At 45.2% G+C, this 15,777-nt stretch overlaps 1 protein-coding gene across 1 annotated transcript in view; it reads left to right on the forward strand.

Annotated features, from left to right (window-relative positions):
* The first annotated feature begins 296 nt into the window (after positions 1 to 296).
* Positions 297 to 15,777, forward strand: part of PARVB (parvin beta) — a 73,613-nt gene continuing 58,132 nt past the window's right edge. Inside the window, exon 1 of the mRNA XM_068278183.1 lies at positions 297 to 475. Within this exon, the coding sequence (XP_068134284.1) occupies positions 358 to 475 (118 nt within the window). The 5' untranslated portion in view covers positions 297 to 357. The remainder of the gene's footprint in view (positions 476 to 15,777) is intronic.

A 15,777-nucleotide genomic window follows, 5' to 3' on the forward strand; every position in this document is an offset into this window, starting at 1 on the left:
ATAGGTGTATATAGGACATGTATGCAGTGTATGGTATATATTGTGCAGTGTATGGTATATAGGTGTATATAGGACATGTATTACAGTGTATGGTATATATATTGTGCAGTGTATGGTATATATTATGCAGTGTATGGGATATATTATAGTTATATGAGTGTATATAGGTGCTGCCCCTCTCCCATGCACGGTGGGCTCTCCCCCCTGGACTCCCCTCCCTGGCCAGCCCTCCAGCCCCTGCTCCATTGGAAGCTGATAAGAGTCAGTGTGGCTGAGCTGCACATCCTCTTCCTGCCGGCTATTATCAGGCTGCTCCTGCCCCACCCTCCCCACACCTCTCCCAGCAGCTGGGGCAACATGGCAGCAACTGCCCCCCTGCGCTCCCCCACCCTGCAGAGGAGCAGGATGAAGAAAGAGGAGACCTTCCTAGGCAAGCTGGGGGGCACCCTGGTGAGGAAGAAGAAAGCCAAGGAGGGTGAGATCTGCTGCTACCTAGTAATGTGTGATCTCCCATGCTGCTATATCATACTGTCTGCTATATAGTAATGTGTGATCTCCCGTGCTGCTATATCATACTGTCTGCTATATAGTAATGTCTACTCTCACATGCTGCTATATAGTAATGTCTTGTCTGCTCTCACATGCTGCTATATCATACTGTCTGCTGTATATGCTGCTATATAAGAAAGTCTGCTATATAGTAATGTCTGCTCTCACATGCTGCTATATTATCATACTGTCTGCTCTCATGCTGTTACATAGTAATGTCTGCTCATACATGCTGCTACATAGTAATGTCTGAGACTGCTCTCATGCTGGCATTGACACTAAGCTTACAATCTCTGCAGCCAACTCACTGCAGACAGACAGACAGACAGACAGACAGACAGACGCAGAAAGGGGGGCTGAGGAGGGAGGGGGAAACTGAAATCCGGGGCAGATAGGGGGGAATACCCAGAGCTGGGGCAGAATAAGGTGGGGAGAGGAAATACCCAGATCTGGGCTAGACAGGGGGCAGATAGGGGGGTATAACCAGAGCTGGGGCAGATAGGGGGTCTGAGCATGGGGATGTCTAGATCTGGGACAGACGGGGATAAAGAGGGTATACCCAGAGCTGGGGGGGGGGGGGATACCAAGAGCTGGGTCAGATGGGGGGGGGGGAGATGGGCAGATAGAGGGGGATACCCAGAGCTGGGGCAGGTACATGGTAGGGGGGGGGGGGGGGAAATCGGGTATTACCCAGCTCTTGGGCAGGCAGGGGAATTGGGGGGGGGGGGGGGGTATTACCAGAGCTTTGGAAGACAGGAATGTGCTGAACTTCTCTAATAATGAATTTGATGAACAGAGGCGCCAGCAGGATAAAAACAATAATTATAAGTTTTAAAATATGCTGGGGAGGCAGTGGTCGACTTACCTCAGAAAGCAGACTAGACTACTTGTCTGACATAAATAAACACTTTATTAGTACCCCAATGGATGCAACGCGTTTCGCAGGACCAAGCCCGCTTCATCAGGCAATAAAACAGGGGACAAAACAGTAGCTCTCAGGTAGCACATATAGCGCCTCTGAGAGGCAAGTAGTAGTAGTCAGACAAGTAGTCTAGTCTGCTTTCCGGGGTAAGTCCACCACTGCCTCCCCAGCATATTTTAAAACTTTTAATTATTGTTTTTATTCTGCTGGCGCCTCTGTTCATCAAAGTCATTATAGTGTCCACCTTTGGTGGAAGGGGGACCCACCCCTACCTTTCTTGTATCTACGGAGAGCGACTTCTTAACCCTGAGTGAGGACAGGTCTAATCTCCTCACCTGCATTCACAGTGGTTGCCTCAGCGGTAACCCTTGTTTGTGAGTATAACCTTCTCACATTACATTATTCACTATTGTCCTGAGCATACTACACCATATTGGGCTCTCGGTGTCTTTTTCTTAACTTCTCTCATAAGATCAGCCTTAAGGTGGCCACTATCGATCCAATTTCTAGTGAAAAATCGATTGGGTGTTCATATAATTCTGATCGGAAGAAAAATCGTTCACTACACCATCAACAAAGCAATCTTTGCTTCCTATCTATCACAACAAACAAGAAAATCCAGATTTTGGTTTGACGAAAATTGAATCGACGACTATTTTTATAATCGTTCGTAATCGATTGTGCCCATCAACGTAGATTTACAACCAATCCGATTAGAATTTCTGATCGCTTTAATAATTTTTCGCTAGAAATTGGACCGTTGGTGGCCACCTTGAGTATTGCCTGTTTTGAGGGCAGGCATGAGTTAAAGGAGTACTGTAGGGGGGTCGGGGCAAAAGAGTTGAACTTACCCGGGGTTTCTAATGGTCCCCCGCAGGCACCCTGTGCCCGCGCAGCCACTCACCGATGCTCCGGCCCTGCCTCCGGTTCACTTCTGGAATTTCAGACTTTAAAGTCTGAAAACCACTGCGCCTACACCAGGAGTGTATTGCGCAGGCCCAGTACAGTCTGCGCCTGTGCAGTGTGCTCCTGGTGACATTAGCGGGAGCGAGGACACGGCCGCGCAGGCGCAGTGGTTTTCCGACCTTTTAAAGTCTGAAATTCCAGAAGTGAAGCGGAGGCGGGGCCGGAGTATCGGTGAGTGGCTGTGCGGGCACAGGATGTCTGCAGGGGACCATTAGAAGCCCCGGGTAAGTTCAACTCCTTTTTTTTTTTTTTTTTTTTTCCCTACCCCCCCCTACAGTAGTCCTTTAAGCCTTGTACATACGCTGGATATTCCTGAGACCAGAATCTAGTGTGTGTGTGTACAGTTGTCTTACGATGTCCTGTAGGGATTCTCCTCAATGGATGGCCCAGCGATGAAAGAGATAATTTTGTTTTGTGCCCCTTTACACCACAGGATGTCACTTGCTTATTCACGGTATGTTGTACCTCCTCCACTCTCCATATAACTAGCTGACTATAACCGAGCAGTTTGTCCATACAGCGCTCGTTCCCAAAACTGGCAATCCCAATGAATTAAATGTAAAGATATCAGAGATTGGATGTGTGTGTATAAAGCCTAAAGGTGGCCATACAATAAAAGATCTGATTTTACGACTATTTGATAAAAAAGATCAGATGACCTAAAACTTTTTTTTTTTTTTTTTTTTAATTTGTGCAAGGCTTTGATCGGAGTTCCTGTTTTGTTTTTCGATATAAGTTGATTGGAAGTTGTGGATTTGTTCTGATCAGTTTATATGAAAATTGAATGGTGTAGGGTAGATTGCCAATTTCTTAATACATATACCGTACGGTACCCAAGTAATTTTCTCTGAGTTTTCAGTCATTTTTTTCATAATTGGGGAAAAATTGAACTCATGTCTGTTGTACATTGGTCATATTTTTTTGAAATGTAATGCCTGGTACACACACCATGCAATTTCAGATAGATGGGTTGAATCGATTATTTCAGATGGGTCTGATCTGATTTCCAATCATTTTTCTGATTGATTTTCCGATCACCTCTGTACAGAATCGATCAGAAAAACAATCAGATGTCAGATTGGACCTGTTGGAAATAATCTTTTCGACCCGTCTATCTGATGGGCAATTGCATGCTGTGTACCTCGCATTATAATTAATCACAAAAATTGATTGTAGTCCTAGAATTGATAAGAAATGTAAAAAAAAAAAAATTGTATGGTGTGTGTGTGTGTGTGTGGCCACCTATGAGATGTGTGGGGAGGGCAGACAGGCCGGGGGATGAATATAGTCTGCATACTTAGGCTACTTGCACACCAAGACGCTGCGTTAGGTGCTACGTTAAGGTCGCATAACGTGCACCTAACACAACGTATGGTGCTGCAAGACAGGACGGTAGAGTGAGCCACGTTAGGCGGCTCTATCCCTATAAGGTCTCCCAGAGTGGCGCTGATTGGCCGGCGGGACCACGTGATGCGGAGCGAGACACTCCGCATCACGTGGTCCCGCCGGCCAATCAGCGCCCGCCAGTGCAGTGAATATTAAGTAGCCATGTGCGCGGCTACTGTAGCTGGCTCTCCCCGCCTCCTCTCCGCCCCCCACTGAGCATGTGCAAACTGTCTAATGCGGCTATAGCCGCTCCAACGCCGTAGCATGCTGCACTTTGCACCGAACGTGCAGCATTACATGTAACGCAACGTGGGCTGTGTGAACAGCCCACTTGTGTTACATTGCTGTGCGTTGGGGGAGCGTTACAGGCGCACTAACGTGCGCCTGTAACGTCCCTGTGTGTAAGCAGCCTAAAGGTGGCCATACACTTATAGATTTTCAGCAGATTCAACCATTAGATAGATTTCTGTCAGATGCCTCTCAAGTCGCATCTGACAGGAATCTATCTGATGTGTGCCACACACTAGGAACAGATTTCCAATAGATTTCAGAATGAGAAGAGAATCTAAGTGCATTATTGGACCATTCGCTCCAATGCAACTCCATGGGCTATCGATCTGCAGCCAGCAGCAGATCAACCTACATTTTCCATCCTGTTAGATCAAATCGGCCGCAAATCGAATGGATAGATTTGATAGAATAGATTTCTGATCGATTCTATAGAATTGATTGATGGCTGAAATTGACCAGTGTATGGGCCCCTTAATATTTTGGACAGGAGGTGGAGGTCATGACCGTGTTGCAAGTGGGCAGCAATAAGAGGATACAAAAATGCGTTATAAATGCGACACTGGGTTAATGTCATTTGTGGTGTGTGCGTTAATAAATCCATCTGTCTGAATAAGGTTACGTCGGCCTCATATGCTGAATGTGTGCAAATGATCTGTCCCTGATTTATTATTCAGGGATTTGCACTATTTAGTCTATTTTAGGGAATGTGTGCAAAAGGGGGTGGGGGCAGGTAGGAAGGGGTTAGGCTACATACACACTTGAGATAAAAGTCTTTGGAAAATGAAAGATCACAGACCAATTTTACCCACTTCCATGTAGTATGAGAGCCATACCTACATAGTCTATTCTATGGAGCTGAACTCCCCATCAGATAAAATCTTTGCAAGATGCTGTACACACAGATGCTGTACAGACACAAAAGATCAGTATCTGCAAAAGATCTGTTCCTGCAAAAGATCCGTTCCTGCAAATTGCATTCATAGTCTGATATCTGCAGATCATCATACACACCATCTTCATATCTGCAGATGATTGTCAGATCTGCAGATGAATGTCCGTTAAACAAGGTGTGTATGAGGATCTGCAGATCTCATAGACTATGAATGCAATTTGCAGGAACGGATCTTTGGCAGGAACTGATCTTTTGCAGATAATGATCTTTTGAATGTGTACAGCATCTTTGTGTGCAGCATCTTGCAAAGATTTTTATCTGATGGGGAGTTCAGCTCCATAGAATAGACTGTGTAGAGTATGGCTCTCATACTACATGGAAGGGGGTAAGATTGGTCTGTGATCTTTCATTTTCCAAAGACTTTTATCTCAAGTGTGTACGTAGCCTTAAAGGACAACTGAAGTGAGAGGAATATGGAGGCAGCCAAATGTATTTCCTTTTAAACAATACCAGTTTCCTGGCAGCCCTGCTGATCTATTTGGCTGCAGTAGTGTCTGAATCTCACCAGAAACAAGCATGCAGCTAATTTTGTCAGCACTGGAAATAAAGTCAGAAACGCCTGATCTGCTGCATGCTTGTTCAGGGGCTGTGGCTTAAAGTGTTTAGAGGCAGAGGATCAGCAGGATGGTCAGGTAACTGGTATTACTGGACAACTGAAGCAAGAGGTATATAGAGGCTGCCATATTTATTTCCTTTTTTTTTAAGCAATACCAGTTGCCTGGCCATCCTGCCTATTCTCCGCCTCTTATACGTTCAGCCATAGCCCCTGAACAAGCATGCAGCAGATCAGGTGTTTTGACATTATTGTCAGATCTAAAAAGATTAGCTGCATGCTTGTTTCTGGTGTGATTCAGACACTACTGCAGCCAAATAGATCAGCAGGATGGCCAGGCAACTGGTATTGCTTAAAAGGAAAAAAAGTCATCCTCCATATCCGTCTCACTTCAGTTGTCCTTTAATGTGGTGCGCAGTTGGGGGGCGGGGGGTAGGAAGAGGTTAATGTGGCGTGCAGGGGTGGGGGCTGGTAGGAAGGGAATAATTGGCAGGGGGGGAGGCAGGTAGGAAGGGGTGTGTGGGGGGGGGCAGGTATGAAGGGGTTAAAGTGGTGTGCGGGGGCAGGTAGGAAGGGGTTAATGTGGTGTGTGTGTGTGGGGGGGGGGGGGGCAGGTAGGAAGGGGTTAATGTGGTGTGTGTGCGGGGGGGGGGGGGGCATGTAGGAAGGTGTGTGTGTGTGTGTGTGTGTGGGGGGGGGGGGGGGGGCAGGTAGGAAGGGGTTAATGTGGTGTGCGGGGGGAGGGGGCAGGGGGCAGGTAGGAAGGGGTTAATGTGGTGTGCGGGGGGAGGGGGCAGGGGGCAGGTATGAAGGGGTTAATGTGGTGTGCGGGGGGAGGGCAGGTTGGTGGCAGAATACCTGGTGGTCATTGGCAGTGCTGCTCGCACAGTGAGGCTGCTCAGGTCATTCCTGCTCCAAAAATGTTCATAGGGCGAACAAGAAGGCTGATCATTCACTTGATTTATTTATAGATTTCAGGTAATCGGGAAATCAATCATTTTTGATTCGGTTAACCCTAGTACACACATCTCATTTTGATTGGCCAAGTTTCTAACTTCCATGTAGTATGAGAGCTTGCCTACACAATCTGCTCATACTATTCAAAGTCTGTTGGCCAATCAAAATTGGATGTGTGTATGTACCTTTTAAGCCCCGAGAGTTCATGCCACATCTCTATTAACGGGAGGGTTTGATATGGATGATGGTTGGTGGGACTGACCACAGATGTGATCTTGTGTGGGATTCCGGCAGACAGGCATTTCTTCCTCTAGCACACAGATCAGCATTGACAGAAGACGCATCTCGTATTGTGCGATCATTATAAACCTCCCGGTCGGTTACTTCACATCGAGGATCTGTCTGCCAGTCTCTCGTGACCACACACTGTGTCACATGGAAGTGGTAACATTGGCCAATCAATATTGCATGTGTGTCCCAGGCAGCCTTGCCATTCTCGACTTAAGCGTGGGACAGATGGTTTCGAGTCGCATGTCTAGAAGCGTCGCACCTCCATGGCAACCTGACAGCAGTTATCATGTGTATATGGTTGCTATGGACGACCCCTGTCCCCTCCCTCTGCTGCGGATATACAGAACACGTTACAAGGCGCGGATCCCTGGGAATGGCTGTATGTTCCCCGCAGAGATCTCACTCAGAGTCCCATCGAGAAAATTCCTTTCTCTGCGCTCTTCCTGCCCCTAAGTGTCCCCCACGTCCCCTCATTCTATAGAGGAGGCGTCCGTGCCGCGCACAGGAAATGCTGCCACTGCGGATTCCTGCAGCCAGTTCCCTTCTCAGCGCAGCGTTCATTAACCCCCCCCCCCCCCCCCTCCTCCCCATCCATCACCTACTGTGTAAATAACAGCAGAAATAGATGGACAGTCAGTTTTTATAGGCATTAAATAGAATGTTGTAGTACATAGGTTATGCATAGAAGTTAGTAAAAAGTTTGCAAGTTGCAGAAAATTTCTCCATTTCCTCCTCAGCAATTGCTAGCTGTCTGCTCACTCCCCACATGAGATGTTTCTGGTAACTCTCTAGCTGCCAGTGTCACTAGGGATGGTCAGTGAGATGCAAATTATTTTGAGTTGATGCAGCAATATGCAAATTTCGATTGGTCCATTTTCAAGCTGCATACATTTGTGTGCATAATCCTGCATCAACTCAAAATGATTTGCATCTCGCTAGACCATCTCTACTTGTCACTTCCTTCATTTGTGGCTCAGTTGTTGGGTGTAAGATGGGACCGGACACAAGGGGGGAAAGTAGCTGCAGCAGTAGTCACAGTAGTAAATGTAGGAGTAGGGGAGAAGGATTATCAGCAGAAGTAGTAGGTGCAGGAGTAGTAGCAGCAGCCAGAGTAGTTGGAGTAGCAACAAAAGTAGTAGGTTCAGGAGTAGTAGCAGAAGTAGTAGGTTCAGGAGTAGTAGCAGTAGTTGTAGTAGGTGCAGGAGTATTAGCAGAAGTAGTAGGTGCAGGAGTATTAGCAGAAGTAGTAGGTGCAGGAGTATTAGCAGAAGTAGTAGGTGCAGGAGTATTAGCAGAAGTAGTAGGTGCAGGAGTATTAGCAGAAGTAGTAGGTGCAGGAGTATTAGCAGAAGTAGTAGGTGCAGGAGTATTAGCAGAAGTAGTAGGTGCAGGAGTATTAGCAGAAGTAGTAGGTGCAGGAGTATTAGCAGAAGTAGTAGGTGCAGGAGTATTAGCAGAAGTAGTAGGTGCAGGAGTATTAGCAGAAGTAGTAGGTGCAGGAGTATTAGCAGAAGTAGTAGGTGCAGGAGTATTAGCAGAAGTAGTAGGTGCAGGAGTATTAGCAGAAGTAGTAGGTGCAGGAGTATTAGCAGAAGTAGTAGGTGCAGGAGTATTAGCAGAAGTAGCAGGTGCAGGAGTATTAGCAGAAGTAGTAGGTGCAGGAGTATTAGCAGAAGTAGTAGGTGCAGGAGTATTAGCAGAAGTAGTAGGTGCAGGAGTATTAGCAGAAGTAGTAGGTGCAGGAGTAGTAGCAGAAGTAGTAGATGCAGGAGTAGCAGCAGTAGCCAGAGTAGTTGGAGTAGCAGCAGAAGTAGTAGGTGCAGGAGTAGTAGCAGAAGTAGTAGGTGCAGGAGTAGTAGTAGGTGCAGGAGTAGTAGCAGAAGTAGTAGGTGCAGGAGTAGCAGCAGTAGCCAGAGTAGTTGGAGTAGCAGCAGAAGTAGTAGGTGCAGGAGTAGTAGTAGGTGCAGGAGTAGTAGCAGAAGTAGTAGGTGCAGGAGTAGTAGTAGGTGCAGGAGTAGTAGCAGAAGTAGTAGGTGCAGGAGTAGTAGTAGGTGCAGGAGTAGTAGCAGAAGTAGTAGGTGCAGGAGTAGCAGCAGTAGCCAGAGTAGTTGGAGTAGCAGCAGAAGTAGTAGGTGCAGGAGTAGTTGCAGTAGCCAGAGTAGTTGGTGTAGCAGCAGAAGTAGTAGGTGCAGGAGTAGTAGCAGCAGCCAGAATAGTTGAAGTAGCAACAAAAGTAGTAGGTTCAGAAGTAGTAGCAGAAGTAGTATGTGCAGGAGTAGTAGCAGTAGCCAGAGTAGTTGGTGTAGCAGCAGAAATAGTAGGTGCAGCAGTAGCCAGAGTAGTTGGAGTAGGTGCAGGAGTAGCAGTAGTTGCAGGAGTAGTAGCAGAAGTAGCAGCAGGAGTACCTTATATACTCGCGTATACACCTAGTTTTTCAGCACAAAAAAAAGTGCTGAAAAGTTACCCCCTCAATTATACACGAGTCAGTGGAGCAGAACGGATGGTGGAGCAGGTTTTGTCACTGGCAGAGAAGCGTAAGGATTGTGCACTAGTTTTTGCTCTTGCCACCTGTTTCCCTGCTGTGTCTGTGCCCCCCATCCCCTGCAACATGGTGTGCAGAGTGCGCTGCTCAAGACTACCTGTGTCCCCTGGCTTGTGGAGCGGAACATGCAAGCAATGTGTCAGCGGTGCAATGATCGGGGATTCTTCCTGTGTGGCAATCGTTGTCTCATATCTATGATGCCATCTAGTGGCATCTTAAGACACAGCTGTATGATCTTGGTACTGACTTGTACTGGGGGCAGATCTGGCCACTGTGGAGGGGGCTATACTGGGCAGGGGGCTTATACATGAGTCAATCACTTTTTTTTCCTGGTTTCTGAGGGAAAAGTGGGTACCTCGGCTTATATACGGGTCGGCTTATATGTGAGTATATACGGTAACTAGCAGTAGTAGGGGAGTAGCAGCCAGCAAAGGATTAAACTGAAATGGGGCCCTGGGCAAGATAGCAGATTTTGCCCACCGTTGATTGTCACCCGGCTTTTTCAGTTAAATTAGGTGGGGGCTACGAGCCCCTAGACTCTCTCTAGACCATAGGCAGCTGCCTAGAATTGCCTTGTGGATAATCCGGCTCTGGTAGCGGCAGTAGTTGTTAGCACTCTGTATATGCTGTTTGGTGGCACCTCAGTATAGCGATAGGATGCCTGTAGTGGTGGGCTGTTTTCCCATGATAGTGTCTCACCCTCTCACACACAATGTATTCCGGCCTGGATTTTGTCACGCGGTCCCCTCGCTGGTTCCCACTGATTCCTCCAAGGTCACGCAGATAGATAATATAAAAATAGCCGTGTGAGAAAAGTGTAATGGTTGTGCGATGTCCATTCATCCCATGCCAGGCATAGCAGAGCGGCGGCTGTGCTTGATGCAGCGTGGCACACACAGCAGGGCAAAGCATCACGGTGAGGGAAATGTTAGCACTCTCAATTTGCAGCGCTGGGTTCCCGGTTCGAAATCCCAGCCAGGCTACTATCTGCATGGAGTTTGTATTTTCTCCCTGTGTCTGTGTGGGTTTCCTCCGGGAACTCTGGTTTCCTCACACATCCCAAAACATACAGATAAGTTAATTGACTTCCCCTAAATTGGCCCTAGACTACGATACATACACTACATGATACACACATATATACAGTACATAGACATATGACTATGGTGGGGATTAGATTGTGAGCTCCTCTGAGGGACAGTTAAGTGACAATATGCTCAGTACAGCGCTGCAGAAGATGTCAGCGCTATATAAATACAGCACATAATAATGATGATAATAATAATAATAATAATAATAATAAACACTTATCAATGTGGAAAATAGAGCGTTTGGCATCCGTATGCGTTTTTTTTTTTTTTTTTTTTGCATGAGGCTGGGTGCACATGACCTAGTGTGAAAGGCTGCGTTTTTTGTCATGTTGTTTGCTAATGTTGTGTGCGTTTTTGGTGCGTTTTGCGCAGGGCTGTGGAGTTGGTACAAAAATTTTCCGACTCCTCAGTTTATGAAACCACGACTCCAACTCCGACCCTGGGTACCCAAAATGGTTCCGACTCCTTAGTCTAATACTTAACAGGGTTGTAGATTTTGTACAAAAATTATCAGACTCCCGACTCCTCAGTTTATGAAATCAACGAAATCAACGCACCCAAAATGACTCCAACTCCACAGCCCTGGTTTTGCGTGCGTTTTAATGCGTTTGTGGTTTGCAAATAGAAAACGCATATGCCTTTTTGTATGCGTTTTCGCATTTTTATATTTACATTTATGCAAGTCATTTGGGAGACAACAGTAAATAAAAAATTATTTTGGGGAAAAAATGCATATAAAATGCAAATACCATTGCGTTCCCATTGACTTTCATTATGTGCGTTTTGGCAGCTTTCCTGCATATGCAACAAAACCCGCTATATTTTTTTTTTTTTTTTTGTTTTGTTTTTGTTGCAGCCCATAGACTTCCATTAGCAGCAAAAATGCAGCGTTTTACGCAACACTAGCGTTTCTGCTATGTGTGCACCCGGCCTGCATCTTTTCAGAGTAGCTAATGAGAGTAACATCCAATCTGCAAATTTGTGATGAAAGATGTACTTTATTTTGGAAGCATACACACGCCATTGGGTTGCTGGCGCACATGTGAGTGCGTGTGCGCTGGCACACACACCTATTTTAGGGCTGGTGCACACCGAGAGTGCAGATGAGCGCTTTGAAAAGCGTTTGGCTAATATATTTGAATGGGATGGAGCACACCAGAGCGATGTGATTTTTTTTTTTTTTTTTTTTTTTTTTTTTTTTTCCCCCGCAAACGCATGTCCTGCAGCATTCCGGCCTGGAACCCACTACAAAGCGCTATCGCTAATCACAATTGCTAGCGTTTTTAATTAGCGTTTTGTAAGCGATTTCATGAGCGTTTTCCAGTGATTTTGGTAGCAATTTTAAAAAGTGTAAGCTTTTTGCCAGCGATTGTGTAGCGTTTTGCGATTAGCTTTTTTAATTCTGATTGTTCCTTGTAATATAATTTTTTTTTTTTTTTTTTTTTTTTTTTATGGTGTGCAGTAATTTAAAACAGCTAGCAAATTGCTCTGTATAGTGATTCATGAGCAGTTACACCAGCGTTTATATACTTCACATTGCAGAAACTCTAACGCAAAACGCTAACCCTCAAGAATGCTGCATGTCCTGCTTTTGCGATTTTTGCTAATCGCAATCGCTCCCATGGAATTTGGCCCATTCATTAACATTAGCTGAGCGTTTAGGGTAATTGCTAGCGTTTTGAATCGATCCCTAAAAATGCTCAAAAAATCGCTCTAGTGGGTTCCAGCCCTCCTTTTCTGAGGCGATTCAGCCTCAATGTTAAGTATAGGAAAGTGGAAAATCGTTCTGAAAAACGCTAGATCAAAGCTATTTTCCAAGAGTTTTTGTTACAGAAGCTGTTCAGTTACAGCTCTACTGTAACAAAAAAATAAACTGTACACCAAAACGCTACAAAAATAGATTGGCATGCTTAGAAAATCGCTAGGCACATGCTTAAAATTGCTCTGAAAAATAACTTCAAAAAGGGCTGTGTTTGCGAGTACGCTAGCACTTTTTGGTGTGCACTGGCCCTTACTCTGGCAATCTCGTTGGGCTCGCGTATGGACGGAGGCAGCGGCGGACGCAGACAGGTAATAGTGCACTGGAGGGCACACTGAAATTTGGGGGAGGGGTAGTCAAGGCAGATTCTGGATCCATTTCAGCATGAAATTGATCAGGAATCGGCCTGCTGTGTATGGGCAGCCAACAGTTCTCTCTCTAATAAGATTTGATCAGGGAGAGATCTTTCTCTTGGTCAATCTGCCCATACTTCTTCTGAAATGGGTACTTTAGCTCATTCTGGAGGGAATACAATAATATTCGCCCTCAGAAATCCAGTGCAGCTGATTGCTCCAATCTGCTAGAGCTGGATGAAGGCAGTGGATAAGTACTCGTGTGGTGTGTGCAGGCTTTAGATGTATCTCCGCAGCTTGTCTGTGCTGATCCAGAGCAGATGAGGAATGTGTGACCCCAGGGCTGGGAGGATGAGAGACTCTGTATATTACCAGGAGGAGCAGCTGCTGTGTAAACCTCCCTGCTTTCCTATACATGCTCTGCCTTCCAAGTGGCCTTTACACTGTGCTTTGGATGTTCTGACCAGGCCTATGGTAGGATTAGATTGTGAGCTCCTCTGGGGACAAATTTGGGAGGTAGGAGGCACCCAATTCGGAAGAGTAAAACACCATATAGATGGTTTAAAAAACAGTCAAATAATAGTATATCAAAAGTTAAAGGGATACTGTAGGGGGGTCCGGGGAAAATGAGTTGAAGTTACCCGGGGCTTCTAATGGTCCCCCCGGGTAACTTCAACTCCTTTTCCCCCAACCCCCCCCTACAGTATCCCTTTAAAATATAATTTCATTTATTGGTTGCGAACAGCACAGTGACAACGCGTTTCTCGGCGTGAGCCGCTTCCTCAGGTCAAGTGTGTGCCTTAAAAAAGAATAAGGAGTGGCGCTTAGGATACTACTTGCAACATACCGTAAATACAAAACCATGCACAAAACAAATTATAATTATGCACATTCAAGATTATCAACCAATCAAATAATCAAACTTCATATAAACCAAAATTTGCCACTATGGAATGAATTGGTTTTATATTTTTATACTACCTGATTGCGGAATCATAACCAGATTGCGGAATTGTTACACGCTACTATGAAATTAATTGGTTTTATGTTTTTATACTACTAGATTGCGAATTTGTTACAGTTAAATTATCACAGCGGCACTTCCGTGCTCGCTCTATTTTGTTTTAGGAATTGTTTAGGACTATATGAATTTTGATTCCTTTTGACAATTTTTTGAATGGGCGCAAGCTTGCCCACTATTGGTTTATATGAATTTTATTTGATTACTTGATTTGTTGATAATCTTGAATGTGCATAATTATAATTTGTTTTGTGCATGGTTTTGTATTTATGTTGCAAGTAGTATCCTAAGCGCCACTCCTTATTCTTTTTTTAAGGCACACACTTGACCTGAGGAAGCGGCTCACGCTGAGAAACGCGTCACTGTGCAGTTCGCAACCAATAAATGAAATTATATTTTAACTTTTGATATACTATTATTTGACTGGTTTTTAAACCATCTATATGGTGTTTTTACTCTTCCGAATCGGGCGCCTCCTACCTCCCAAATTTATCTGATATACCCTACATAGTAGGGTGTTCGATGCCTCACGATTAGGCGTATCGAATATATTTTCATCTTGAAACTGCGACCAAGACCACCCAAGAAAAGGCAGAGTGGGGACGGCACTTCTCCACCTGCACACACGAGTGGTTGCCTCTTTCAAGAAACCCACATTTGTGAGTATAGATCTACAAGATTTTTCTACTAGAGAACAACTTAAGGTGGCCATACACTGGTCAATTTGCCATCAGATTCGACCAACAGATAGACCCCTCTGATCGAATCTGATCAGAGAGGGATCGTATGGCTGCCTTTACTGCAAACAGATTGTGAATCGATTTCAGCCTGAAACCGATCACAATCTGTGGAGCTGCCGCTACTGCGGCCCCTACCCCCAGTCCCCCCCGGCGCGAGTCCCCTGGTCCCCGCTGTCTTCTTCTCCGGGCTCCGGACCGTTCCTGCAGCTACTGAACTTCCTGTCCAGGGGAAGTTTAAACAGTAGAGGGCGCTCTACTTTATTATTTTCAATCTTTCCCATTTTATTTCCACCCCTGATTCCTCTCCTGGCCCTACTCGCTTATTAATATACATAATCAAACATATACCTATGTTGATTATTTCTCTTTTTCCTCCATGCTCCTGTATTAGGAGCCCTATGACTAGACCGACACTATTAAGAGCATTAAGGTACCGTTCCCACCCATGCAAAGCCTATTGGCTAATTGTAAATTAGGCCTGTGTATTGTGGGTATATAACAAATGGTGCATTTTATTCATATATGACAAACTTGAAAAAGCGGAGGGAGTGCCGCCGCGAAACGCGTTCTTTATTTTAATAAATTTTGTACTTCTATAGTACTTTTATAGTGCTTTGCACCTTCTTAATCATAATTCAGCCACGGAGTATCCGTAGCTGCCTGATTGCATTACGCAGGCACCGCTCGCTGTAATCCTATGCGAGCGTCCTGGTTTCCTTAGTTACTGGTACAGGAAGACCCTGGGACGTGACGTCACATCCGCCCCCGCAATTGTGGAGAACCCGGTCCCCGGCTCGGCATAGCGGGACGCAAGTGCACTGAGGCTGTGTACGCTGTGCCAGCCACAATAGAACCAGGTGAGACCTGACCAGTAGAAGTTTTTCTTCTGTCTTCTGAAGGCTTAAAGCGCCCCTCCCTTTTTTCTTATAATAATATGGTAGGACATTAGACTATGACTATGGTAGGATTAGATTGGGAGCTCCTCTGAGGACAGTCAGTGACATGACTATGTACTTTGTAAAGTGCTGCAGAACATGTCAGTGTTATATACATCATAATAATAATAATAATATGGTAGGACATATGACTATGATAGGATTAGATTGTGAGCTCCACTGAAGACCGTCAGTGATATGACTATGTACTCTGAAGTCCTGCAGATGTCAGTACTATATAAATACATAATAGTAATATTGTAGGGATGTTAGACTAGTGCTAAGTACACACCATGCAATGTTCTGGCAGATTTACCTGCCAGATCGATTATTTCCAACATGCTGATTTTCTGTTTTTTTTTTTTTTTAATCGTATTTTGTGATCAATTTTCGTTTAGTTCTATGAAAATCGATCAAAAAAAATCGACAAACGATTAGAAGAATCGATCGAGATTCAGATCGGATATGT

The sequence above is a fragment of the Hyperolius riggenbachi genome, chromosome 3 (assembly GCF_040937935.1).
Source record: "Hyperolius riggenbachi isolate aHypRig1 chromosome 3, aHypRig1.pri, whole genome shotgun sequence".
In the NCBI taxonomy this organism is placed as follows: Eukaryota; Metazoa; Chordata; class Amphibia; order Anura; family Hyperoliidae; genus Hyperolius; species Hyperolius riggenbachi.